The 13,856-nt window shown below is 37.9% G+C and overlaps 1 protein-coding gene across 8 annotated transcripts in view; it reads right to left on the reverse strand.

Moving 5' to 3' along the window:
* The window catches only part of Smarca2 (SWI/SNF related, matrix associated, actin dependent regulator of chromatin, subfamily a, member 2), a 171,675-nt gene that overhangs the window by 128,789 nt on the left and 29,030 nt on the right, over positions 1–13,856 (reverse strand). For all 8 annotated transcript variants that reach the window (XM_015492887.2, XM_015492884.2, XM_015492889.2 and 5 more), the window contains 2 exons: positions 7,205–7,463; positions 930–1,056 (listed from right to left, as the gene is read on the reverse strand). In XM_015492887.2, coding sequence (XP_015348373.1) covers positions 930–1,056; positions 7,205–7,463 — 386 coding nt within the window. The remainder of the gene's footprint in view (positions 1–929; positions 1,057–7,204; positions 7,464–13,856) is intronic.

A 13,856-nucleotide genomic window follows, 5' to 3' on the forward strand; every position in this document is an offset into this window, starting at 1 on the left:
CCCCGTCTCGAACCCAGAATTCAGCCCTGAGTACAGTGCTTGCGCGGCTGGCAGAAACTGCAGCGCTGTAACCCTGCGTCTCTATCCCAGCGCGCGCTGCAGACTCTAGCCGCGGGGCGATTTGCTGAATAAGCAGTGTTACCCTCCGTGCGACAAACCTCTCGCGTTTGAGTCCCCATAGCCGATCCTCGTGCGATGGAAATCCTTCCTCCAGGTTCCGGAGCACCCCACTATTGCTGGAAATTCCTAACAAGATATCCTTTAGCTGTCCTGACTTGTCATACTCCCACACAGTGAAGCAGCACACGGGGGCAATGCACTCCCCTCGCCGCCATCTTCCTTCTCTCCCATTATGCTAGTTTTTAAGAAGTGACTACTTAAAACTATAATAAGACCAGATAACAACTCATTGATTAGTCAATGTGGGATCAAGTGCCCCAAAGTTAGGTTTTGAAAAGAGTAATCAAGTTACAAGACATTGTTTCATGTACTTCTATGAGTAATGAGCTATATAGTAGAAAGGCTATCACATTTTAAAAAATTATTTTCATGACTAATATTTTACCTTTGTGCTTACCAAGAAACTCTGATCAACCACCTCCTCATTTTTCCTTGGCACCATAAAGGCAAATATGAGCTAGCCCTAATTGTTCTCCAGGTTTTTCATTCACAGTAACAAATGCCCAAACCCTGATTTTGTAAACCAGAGTCCAGGGGAAGAAATGTTTCTGATGTGCAGAAGAAAAAAACATAACAAGCAATTCATCTATACTATTAGCTATACTCAGTTGGTCTAAAAGATATGCTAATTTGCTAAGTTTATGTCTTTATAACAACATTGAAGAGACTAAAGGAAACACTCAGATCACCCTTTAGGAACAATTACATTTACTTCCTACATCTCAGATTCACTGGGGAAAAGGTATTACCTGACGTTGAAAATTGAGCAACCGAAGTGCTTTCAGTTCCACGGTTGCTTTGGTTCGTAAATCAGGTGGCAAAGAGCCAGGCAGATTTTCCAGTTCTTGAATCCTATGAGCTATGCGAGCCTGAAGTCTGAAAGGAAATAATAAAATGGGGGGAGGGGGGAGATGAAAATATACATTACGATTTAGTCTTCAATGATCGACAATAACCTCAGTTCAAGTTCATGGCAAAACATACCAGTTACTGACAGTAGATTTCTGACACCCAGCTACATTGTTTGATGTTAAGCTGAGAAAAGCTACCTTTGAATTAATATAGACAGGTGCTATATGTTACCTAACACTCTGACTTTCTCCATAACTTCTCTCTAACACCCGGAAAGAAAGCTCATGCTACATCTAGGGGGAATAAAATCAAATGTTCTTGCTCATTCTTAACAAACAGAAAATGAGAGACAGGAAAATCTGACTTGTTCCCTAATTCCCAGCCAGCCAGAGTGCACAGCTGAGACCAGAATTTTCTTTTTAACCTCCAGTTCTGTCCTAAGGCAACCAGGCCATTTGTACTCCTTGCCAAGACTCTGATGACAACAGCAGCTAAAGCAGAGCAGGCAAGAGCAGTAGGAACTGAGGCCACAGAAACCAGCCAACCCCAAACATTCAGACAGCCCTGCCAGCCACAACCACTTCCTCTGTGCAGAGTGCTTGCTTGAGAAAAGAAGACAAATTAGGCATTTTTCAAAAATCAGGGGCATCAGTACATAGAAGTTAAAATCTAAGAGTTTCTAGAGAAGGATGCTGGGAATTCTGATTTTAGACTCCATCAAAAATATAACTGCAGGTACTTCCCCATAATGAAAGCAGAACAGAAATACAAGACATCTCTCTTCATTCCTTTGGAATACCATTATTGTCACAAATACACACTTGAAATAGGTTTTAAATCCTATTCTTATGCGTAATTATGTGTCATTTAAATGTATTTGCCTCCTAAATTGAGGGCAAAACTGTGTTGGAATAGAGTTCATAAAAATAGTAATAAAAGAAGTAGTGAGTTAACCTAGTAAATACTAACTATACTAAATTAAGTGCATTTAATGGATGATTTTATTTAATTATCTCACAAACACAAGTGCATGTGCACAAGCACACACTCATCTCACAAGGTGAATACTACAATGGTCCCATTTTACTGATGATGAAAATAAAAGAACTTTTGGACATCATAGGACCAGAGTTGAAACCCTCATTTACTTGATACCAAAACCACTGTGATAATAAAGTTAATCATTAAAATACACTTTCTGAGAACTTTCCTGGCCTCCACTACAAAAGTTGGAAATTAAGGATTCTGTCAAAAATGGCTATTACATTATTTTTCAACCTTTATGATGTTGCAGAGTAATTTGAAAGAGTAAAACCTTGTGATACTTAGGTGCTGCAACGGATCTTCATACTTCCTATGGCCTAAATATCAAGATGAGTGTGTGCCTAAAAATTTCAGATGTTTGATTTGGGAGGGAAATAAAATACCATCTTTTTCAAACATTTAAAGATGATTAAAATAAAAATGACTTATTTTCCACTGGCTTCACTATAAATAATATAGATGATAGATTCCTATTTTATTTGGTACGCTTGCCATTGATTCTGATTTGCTAAATGATTTATCGCCATTGTGTTCACATTATCATCACCACCTAGCTATTACTTTACAATAAGCACACCATTGCAAATAATAGCACTTTTAAATGGTCTAAACACCTAACAGACTAAAATTGTGTGAGTTCAAACAACAATGAGAAGATTTTACCATTTTACTTTTCTGGAAATATCATTCAAACTCTCTCAAATTTTTCCCTCATCCCAGTCATGATGGTCATGGGGTTATTATCATGGTTTTTTATTTTTATTTTATGAAACAAATACAAAATTCATTTATCCAATTCATTTTATTAACCACACACATAGCCCCAATTCTCCAAATATAGCAGCAGATGATGTATCTTGATACTAAGGCCATTAGGAGGAAAATCCACTAGGGGAAAAATGTAAAATACAAACAATTTTACCTTTGAAACTACTTTACTTTATGGCCTTATGATTATGCCCATAAGAAAAGAAAATCGAATATTGTAGTGGAGTGAGATGGCTGCCAACAATTTGGCTATCCTGGTTCTAGATTTGTGACAGACCTTCCGTATTTGAATAACCTAGAACTCAAACTACCCCTTTATATTCTGGTTTGCTCTTGGACAAAGTGAGCCAGGTGCTAAATCAGAGGGAATAGCTGCCTTTTCCTTAATCTTCCAAAGGACTATGGAACTAGGAAATAAATAACCTCATTGCAGGACAAGTGGCTGATGATGCTGAGATTAAACCTCACTGAACTACAAGGGGAGGGTAAAGGAAGGGCAAAGGGGGAAGGGTAAAGGAAGAGGTGGGGAGTGGGAGCTTGCAACAAGGGGTGTGGGTGCCTGAGGCACTAGAGCAGGTAGGAACTGGGGGGTACACTTCTTTCTCCCTGTGATGACTGCTTCTCCTAAGGGACTTGTCATTTGTTAATGAATCTCAGTCCCCAACACAAAAACATCTCTCTTTTATGAAAGGGAAGCAAGAAGTACAAAGTAAAAACTCTGGAAGAGGCAAGGAAACCTTCACAATGAAATGATATGCATTCAATTCTGCACATGGTGGGTAGATAGCAAAGGTACAGGAGGGGCTTCTTTAACATAGAAAATTATATCTTTGTTGTTGTTGTGCTTAATAGAAATGTTCATTTTAAATAATGCTCCACTCCAGACAATTTCATCTTCCCATCAGTGGGATTCGGCAGGTAGTCTGATAAAGAGATTCAGGATTCTGAACTTCCTGAAACAACAGCAAGATGTAATACTGCATGACTGCGGGAGACTCATTTAGTGTCCTCACGAGTACAGAAAATTGAAGCAGAATTAGGTCACTCAGGTTTTTCATACAGATGAACAGTAAATCAAGAGGGGTTACTGTTCTGGCAAGAAAAAGAGTTCCATTAAAGGCAACAGATATTTGTTCAGGTCCAGAGAAGAAGTTTATGATTCCTGTAGGAGAGTTATTTGAACAGAAAATGACACTGGTACATTTTGTTCCTTCAAGGAGCTGAGTGACACTTTAAAAAGACAGAGAGAAAGCATGTGTATGACTTTTTGTAACTTTGCTGGTAAAGCGGCTATTGGTAATTTTTGAGAAGAAATTTTCAGGGTTGCAATGGAGACTAGGGCAAGACCAAAAATACCACCAGTAGGGAGCCCATGCTTGCTCCCGAAACAAGCAGACTGTTTTCACACTGAATTCTGACTCCATTGCAGATAGGGCTGATATATTCAAAGATACCCTTCCCAAATAAACCCCTTCGACTGTGAAATGCATTTCCCATGCAAACATTCGTGGAATTAGTTTACACGCCAATGCGACAACTCCTGAAGTACTTTTGTTCAGACATCTAACTCTAAATGGAAGGAAATGAACTTGGGTGTAATGAGACGGCAAAGGAAGTATGCCAAAGGGGGGTAGGAGCAGCGGGTAGAAATCTCTCCCTGACACTAACTACAGAAAGAAGCAATAAAATTCCATCAAAAACAAAAGGATCCAATTTAAATAGGGAAAAATGTCTTAACTGGAGAGCTTGTACAGATCTGAGGCAAAGTGTTCACATGCAGAAACTTATTTATGCTACGACGTACTAAAGAAGGTCAATTTGTCAAAATTCTGATTTTATGATGAACAAGGAAAAGCCAGCCAACGGACTTAAAAGTTAAAAAAAAAAAGTAAGTTCTCATAATTTCCTTGCAGTTTTCACAGACAAGGTAAGTGATATTATAAGGGCCAAAGATATTAACATCTGTTAAAGAATTTCTGACAGATAATTTTTGCTCAAAGTTTATCAAAGTGTAAAAGAGGTTTTTCAAGACATTGTTCAAATCTTTAGCCAGATGATAAAAATGCAATGGATCCTTCTTGTAACCAGGCTAAAGACTAGTAAGCCATTCTACTACAGAGAATCAAAAGAAAAGAGGTTTGTGACTGTCTTGAAAAAGTATCTAAAGGCCTTAATCTAAACTTTTTAATAGATAAATTTAGTCTCTGCAGATAAACAATTGATCTTCATATAAGCAAAAAGCAACTATTACTCTACAAATAACAAAGATATGGTCCTGCAATATTACCAATAGAAACTTATGCTTCTTCTCTAGAAGGCCATAAAAAAATTCAGACCCAAGGTTGTTGAGATCAATGATTTCTAAAGCCACACAGTTTACAAAAGATATTAAATAATAATAATATGAAAAATAGCCATTCCACCACATTTTACAATGTGTATAATTTAAAAGGAACTGATACAAATTTTTTATTAATATGGGGTTGGAGAATAAAAGATTTTCATAACCATCCATTAAGATCACACTTCCAAAAAAGGTACAAATATGAGCTCATTACAAATTAGCCCTGCAATTAAAATTCTGGTGAAAATAATATAGAAAATTTAGGAGTCAGCAAAATAAACAGTTAAAACACACACACACACACAAAAGAAACAGGCTAAGGAGAAAAAGCCAGATATTACACAAAATTTCTTGATAGAGAATGTCTTGAGGGCAATTCATATGATTTAACAAAGGTACAGCAGCTTTGCACCTTCAGAGTAGGAAAAAAGAATGTTAGTTCTTAGGGAATCCAAAATTTAGAGTAACTTCACAATGCCTCTTTACCCTATTGTTGACTTTTCAATGTCTATATTAACATACACAAAGTATTACACATGAAGACAGTTCTCCTGCCTTGGCTGGGCTAGTATTTGACACTGTACCACAAAACTATTCACCCAATTGAATCCACATATCAGTTTTGAAATATTGTTTGATGATAAGTATCTAGCATTCTAGGTATATGTGAAATTTTGAAAACTACAACTTAAAGGCTCTTAGCTGAGGATAGTAATGAAAGAGTAAAGTTATACTTCTCTGCCAAAAAACTATATACATCTAATGCCAGTTACTATGAATCTTTCCAAGTAACCCTCAAAATTGACTAATTTTAGTCTAATAACAAGTCATGTGCTTGTCAATAAAGATTAAGGTAATGTTTTAAAGGGGAATTCAAACAATGTATACTAACATTAATTAAAATTTTAAATGCTGATTTCCTTTAAAATTAAATAATATTGGGGAAATAATAATAATAACTAATATTTACTGAATGTTTCTATGCCATTATGTCTTCCCAATTCTATGAGAAACACCATAATACCTTCTTTTAACATATGAGTACACTGAATCACAGAAAAGAAATGTAACCAAGGTTATATAGCTAGTTGACCATAGCATACTTTCTGAAAAAATCTAGGATCCACAGTCTTGGTTTGGCTTTATCTTGGCTCAATACTAAGTGAACTCCCTTTTGAGTTGACATTCACCATTTACATAAGGGGTCTGCAATACAGTGTACAGGTCAAATCCTGTCTACAGTCTGTTTTTATAAATAAAGTTTTATATTGGAATGAAGCCAAGCAATTATTGCCTGGGTATTTTACACAAAACGGGCAGAGCTGAGTATTTGTGCCTGAGAGGTGCAACTCTGCAAAGCATAAATTTTCTTCTGTCTGGTCTTTTACAGAAAAAGTCTGCCAAACCCCAATTTTGGATAAAAATGCCAAATTCAGTGAAAATTAAGTTTCTGAAATAACATTTTAAATAAGGACCCCATTTGAAGATACTTACACAGGATTTTCCAAGCAATAGACCAAAACATGTGTGATTTAAAACAAAGAAAATATTATAGCAAGCTACCAAAGCATACTTTAGTATCATGAGAAGTGCTACCAATCTGAAGGTCACCCCAACACAGCATACTCAACATCTGATCACCTCATAGACCGTCAAGGGCATAAACTGACAAACAAGGAAAACACACTGCGTAACCCGAGAGTGAGATGCCCATATCCTTGGGCTTTTGATGTCTGGATCCCAGCACCTGTCATGCATGGAGGGGATAAAGTTTTCTTGACTGCATGACCAAAACCACAGTCGGCCACCACAAAGTCCCAGCAATGGCACACAAACTCTTCTCTACAGCTTTGTTCTGAAACCATTTTCGTGGCATGAGTTTCTGCCTCCAGAGTTTCCTTTTGGCTCTTCCCTGTCCCATAACAGAATGACCACAGCCTGAGGAGGCACCTCAACCCTTGTGCAGGACAGCACTTGCCAATCCTATGGCTTGACCCTTCCCAGGCAGGGCAGTACCTGTATTCCCGCTCCTGCAGGATCTCCACGGGGTCCAAGCCTTGTGGCTTCTGGATAGGGCTGATGCGGCTCTGCTTCTGTTGCAGCTGCAGGATGGGCGAGGGCTGCCCGGGGGCTGGTTGTGGCACGGAGGGCCCCGGCACTGCTGCTGCAGGCTGCTGTGCGGCTGTGGGGGGCGCAGGCGAGGGCCTGCCGCTGGGCGCAGGCACCGGCAGCTTCTGCGGGGTACTGGGGCCGCTCAGCAGCTCGGGCCCCGGGCCTGCAGGAATAAAAGTGACATGGGCAGGGGGGGCAGGGCAGGCAGGGTGGTGCCCACTGGCCACACACCTGTCCCTGGGGACCAGAGATGAGACCCCCAAATGTCTTAAAATACATAAAGGCAAGAGGACATAAGGAGGACAGGAAGGAGGGAGGGGAGAGGAGAAAAAAGGGAAAAAGAAAAAAAGGATCTGGCATCTATCCCAATAGGGAAATGGTATTAACTAACATTGGTGAACAAGGTCCAAAAATGATTCATAGGTAATAAATTAAGGATATAGCGGGATAGCTTTTAATGCAGGGCTATGATGGGCTTTTAAAAAAGAATTACAGGTGCATTCAAATTTCAGAGGCATAAGGGAGTTACATAACAAGGGATGCAACTTCAGAGGGGTCCACAGCAGCCCCTTTACTGCAAACCTCAGACCCAACCTAGGGGCAAGGAGTCTGCTGGTCTTCTGATGTGAGCTAAAAAGGGCTTACATTTTTCCTTAGTGGCATTTAGAACATATTTCAGGCTTCATCAGTAAATCTCAGGAACTTATTTTTTTTTAACTATATATTAGAAAATATTTCTAAAAACAAGTCAGCGGGGAAATCTGCTTATTTCACCTGATAAAAATTTGCAAATGATTAAGATTCAAGAGAGCATTTTTCTCATGTTATCACAAGCAAATAACATACAACCTTTAAGCTTATCAAAATACATTTAAGAAGTTTAAAGTAATTTTCCACATTAAATTTCATAGCTTTAATTGCTAGGTATAGATCTAAATAAGAAGTGCTACATCTCTACTCCTGGATGAATTTTTAGTGATCTTAAAATTATAAATAAGATTAGTGATGCTACCAGATGAGTTAGTAAATACAAAAAAATTTAGTAAGCATATGTTAAAGCTACTAACAGGCATTCTTCCAACTATTTTCTATATCCCTTCTAAGAAAAAAAGTTATTAAATGGTAACAAACAATAGTCTATAGACTTCAGAATGGCTTAATAATTAACCATACAAAGACATACATTATGAAAAATGGAACACATTTATTCAATTTCCAACAAATACCATTCAGAAATGGGATCAAATAACAATGCAAAGAAAGCAATAAGCAAACATTTTGACAGGAAGAATGTGAAGAATCAGAACAAACTGCTTAGGAAACCACCTTGTGTGTCATCTGTGCTCGTGTGTGTGTGTGTGTGTGTGTGTGTGTGCGCGCGCGCACGTGCATTATTAGTCTTTCTTCCCCTCCTTCTGAAATTAAGCAAAACTTGCCAAAAGATATAAAGCCAGATAAGATTTCTTCTCAAGGTAATTTGCAGCCCTGGTTCTAGGAACAGATGGAAAAAATCTTGGGAGGGAGGGTGCATTTTCTATTTTTATTTTTTATTCAAGTATTTTAAGTTTCAGGTATGTACTATCATAATGAAATTTTTTTCCCCAGCTAAGTATTTTCTTTTTTTCTGAATGGGAGGTCCTTTACATAATGCATAGCTCTTCCCAATTTTTTATTTAGAGTTCCTTTCATCCATATATTAGAAACCAATTTCTAAACATTAAATCTCAGGGTTGTTAAAGTACTGGAATGAGTTATAGAGGGGAGTTTTAGAATATTTTTCCCCTAGAGGTCTTTAAAGTAGGGTACATTTTTCATTTGGGTTGCTTTAGGTAGGATTTGGTCAAATGAGAGGAGATACAGATTTCTAACATTTATTTTAATTCCCTGTGATCCTATGAATCTCTTTAATAAGCTCAAGAAGTTAATACATTTAAATATATTGGAAGCCATAGTTTAAGTATACTAAATAGTGAACTTAATATATTTAAATCCTCTAAAAACCATTGCCTTCAATGTAAAGAAAATTGGGGTTTCACTAATAACATCACAATAATTACTTTAAATTCAGTTTTCAAAGTGTTTTTTCTCCTTTCAAAGCTCAAATAATTCACAAAGTACTAACAGTACAACAGGGTTACACAAGTCACTCACTCTGGGCACTCATCTTTTGCATTGCTGTCTGTACAACTGATGCAGAATCCTAGAAGGACTCCTTGAGGTATTTTCAAGTCACCATTTTTAAAACTGTATTTAATCAAAGAAAGGTATCCAGTTATTTTTAGTCTGTGTCTCCAAACTAAATCTGATAAATATATGGTTAGCGTTCTTCAATTGCTAAATATAAAGACATTCTAATCTGGTTGACCCTTCCTTAACATCGAGAAACAGAGAAATCTAAACATAAACTTACATCAAATCTCTAATTTAAAAGTTCTACAACTTGATATGCACTAAGTAGGTACATTTAAAGCATGTATTTCTTCTCCCCAAAAGAAATGATAAGTTTTGTCTGAGCTCCAGCACCAAATGGTTGCATAAGCCTGAGCAAGTAACTTAACCACTCTATGCCTCAATTTCTTCATCTATAGAATGGGAAAAATAATAATGCACCCCTCACAGGGCAGTGGTGTGATCCACGTTTCCATATATTCAGCCCTCATCTTTATCACCACCAAGGAAAGGGAGATAAAGGAGCCTAATTTAATTACTATATATTATATTCTGCTTTACAAAAAAAAAAAAAATCCTTGGCAAAGGAAACTTTGGGACTACTCTTTTCCATAGCACAGTTCAGAATGGCTCTACAGTTTAATACAACTTAGCACAAAAACTTGGACAAGTCCGCTTCATGTATGCTTCCTGCATCTGCCATCAGTGCCACTTTTAAGCAAACTCCATTTCCTAACTAAACACTACAAGTTTAATTACTGTGTCTATTTTCTCCTCCCACCAAAAGATTATATAAATACTTCTATTTACAGTGGCTAGGGACCCAAACACAATTTGCTGCCCATTTTTTATGTTTGGTGCCTGTCCCTCAGGTGGCTTACAGTTCATTTGCATGGTGGAGGGTCTGCTCTCTATCCACAGAAATCACCTCTACTCCACACATTGATGGTCTACCACCTACATAACACAAGAACTTTCCCTGACATCTTCAAATGGAAGACAAATTACATTCTTTAGCTTATCTCTTAGCCTCTCTTCAATATAAACATTTTAAGCTTAATTGTCAGAGGTACAAAATGCTATCTACTTCTTCAGTCCTCACCTTAGAAGTCAAAGTAGAAACATGCCCTGGACCTCCAAAAGGGGTCCCAGCACTGCTTAAGGGGGGTCCTGAGTGGATGCATGCCACCTCATCATGCCTGATTTTTAATAGGGCAACAAACTTAGTAAAATACCCAAGTCTCACATGCACAGAAATTCTATGCATTCTGAACTCCCACTTGGCACAAAGGATATTGATGCAAATAACCATTCTTTGCCTTACATAGGAATTCAAGAGGTTTCCACAGGTTGGAAAAATAAATGTAATGAAGAGTATGGAACATGCCAAGAAATATTTCAGAAACAACAACAACAAAACAACAAAACAAAAAAAAAAAGTGTGAGGAGAGATAAGCACTGAAAAAAAAACTGAACAAAAACTTTCTAACATAAGTTCCCTCCCTTCACCTTCCCCAAACCAAAACTTTTTCAGTTCCCTTTTTTATTTCCTTTAATCTCCAAAAGAAAATTGAATCAAAATGAAAAGAAAAGGCTGGGTCAGACTGGAGTGGTGCCCACAGCAGGTAGGGTGTGTTCCAGGGCAAGAGTGGCCCATAATTCTGACTGGAAACCACTAGAGTTAGGCCTTCAGAGTTGGGCCTTCCATACACAGTGCCTTCAGGCGAGCCATAATTCCCTGGGGGTGGCCAATGTGACCGCCCTTTTGGTGAATTCTAAGTTTGGAGCTGGTTTGAGGCAGACCATCCCAGCCCAAAGCCTTCTCTTCACCCATGCATAAGTAGAAAGTGGAAGAAAAAAAAAAAGGGAAATGCAACTGTCTCCAGGTAAGTGGACCTACTAACTTTTATTGTTTCCTGAAATATTAACCAGGATGGTTATAAGCAATTATATTTACTTTACTTTTAGAAGGGAGACAAACAATAAATAGTTTAATGTTAACTTTAAAAAATTTGGCCTTATTTTGACTCACCCTCATTGCCAATCTAAAACATGCCTTTGGCAAGAAAGTTTATCTTACTATGAAAGTTTATCTTACTAAGTTTAGAGGATTTAAAAATAGTGACTTGAAAATACCTTACTATCTTACTAAGTAAGATAGTAAGGTCTCCCTGGGCAATCAGATTTGTGGACAAGTTCTGCAAAGGTGGTGGATGAAAGCTCCTAACGGTAACAGGATCTTCTTTTCTTCTTTCACTCATGGCCTCCTTGTCCCCTCTGCCATAAAATCCTATCTTCCCAAATATACTCATTTCTAATGGAGCCCAACTGTTAAAAAATACAAGATACGAACAGTGGGTAATAAAATGAAGTTCCTCCAATGGCAACAATCTGATAAGGGAAGACATGGGTATTGGAGGTGGGTATTAAAAAAAAAAGAATAAGATCCCTCATTTCTGGAAATGATCCAGAAAATGCATGCAGAGTTGGGTTTATGAGAACATGAAGTATTGATTAAGTACATGTGCCCAGACAACTGAAAACTTCATCCTTTAAATTTTACTACTTCATTCAGTCCCATTATTTTAACCTTGGATGAAAATGTTTCTCAAGTGAGCAATTCAGCTTCCTACATTCTTAACACTTTGGAATTTCTTCCTGCTGAGTCTAGGTCATTTTTACAACGCCAGTGCTTGCAGAGGCCTGTGACAAGGTGACACCCCAGGACAAGCTGAACATTTAGAGGTTATGCCCAAGAGACAAGGTCCCAGACCACCATCTTTGGGGAAGTTTAGGCTTTGCTCCCTTCTCTCCATCAAGTCATCAGCTATCTGATCATGACTAGCTGGCCTCTGCTCAAAACTTGTTATTTAAGACTGTCATATACCAAGGTGAGAAGATAAGATGACCAATTTTGTTGACACTGAAGCAAGAGTAAAAAGGCTCTACAAAAGAAGAGATGCTACATTCTTTACATACAGGAGCAAAATGCACTTGCAATCTGGTACTCATACTCCAAGACAGATTCTTTCTTTTGTCCTGATAAGTTTGTCAGGGAGGATACTAGATAGGAAAGGGTCAAGATGAACCCTTAAGTCAGACTGCTGGGATCTGGATCCCAACTCTCCCTCCAAAGGGAGTGTAATACTGCAAAGTGCACCTTACCATGGGTAAGCTAACAGGTTTGCAGTGGGTGCAAGCTACACACACATATACATATTATTTTCCTCCTATATATCTGGCTGCATTCTTGAGAGCTGAGATTTTACAGTTTTAAGGCCTGTAGAGGGTTTAAATTGCCTTTTTCAGCACGATTTTCTTGTATAACCTTTCCAGTCATTACTGTTAAATCTTATGTGATCCTCTACCTACCAAATGGCTCAGCTCCATAGTAGCTACACAGAAATCTTGGTGCAATCAATACTTTTTTTCTCTTTAAAAATCAGTTGCCTTAAATATTCATCCATGCATCCAGCATAATTTGGTCAACTTCATTCCTCAGTTCTTCCGTTTTCCTTCCACTCCTCCCTCCTGCTTGGACCCGTGCTTCTACCCTACTGATCTCCCTTCTGTTTTCACAAGATCTCCTTTTTCATTCCTAATTTTCTCTCTAGTTTCTGCATATGAGGAAAATTACTTGACCCTTGACTTTCTGAGTCTGGCTTATATCACTTAGCAAGATGTTCTCCACTTCCATTCATTCACCAGCAAATGCTGTAATTTCATTATTCTTCATAGCTAAGTGGAATTCCTGTGTGTGTGTGTGTGTGTGTGTGTGCGTGTGTGTGTGTATAACATTTTCTCTATCCATCCATCTATTGATGGGTGCTTAAGCTAATTCTATAATTTTACTAGTAATGGACTGTGCTGCTATAAACATTGGTATGTAAATATCACTGTAGTAGGCTGATTTTAGTTCTTCTGAATAAATACCAAGAAGAGGATAGCTGGGTCATATAGTGGTTCCATTCCTAGTCTCTGAAGAACCTCTACACTGCTTTCTAAAGTGTTTTTACTATATTTGCAGCCCTACCAACAATGTATAATAGTACCTGTTTCCCCTATACTCTTGCCAGCAATTATCATTATTTTAATTCTTGATTGCCATTCTATCTGGGGTGGGATAAAATCTCAGTGTTGTTTTGATTTGTATCTCCCTGATTGCTAAGGACATTGAACATTCTTTCAGAAATTTCTTGACAATGCATTCCAATTTTATATGTAACTATAATGCATCAATTAAAAATTAATAAACAAAAGGAAGACGAGCAGAATAGAGGACTGGGATGAGGGGGAGAGAAGAGAGTAGACTGGGGATCAAAATGGAGAAAGCTACATATACGCATTTATAAACATGTCAAAAGGAACCCCACTATTATATATATAT

The sequence above is a fragment of the Marmota marmota genome, unplaced genomic scaffold (assembly GCF_001458135.2).
Source record: "Marmota marmota marmota unplaced genomic scaffold, marMar, whole genome shotgun sequence".
NCBI classification, from domain to species: domain Eukaryota; kingdom Metazoa; phylum Chordata; class Mammalia; order Rodentia; family Sciuridae; genus Marmota; species Marmota marmota.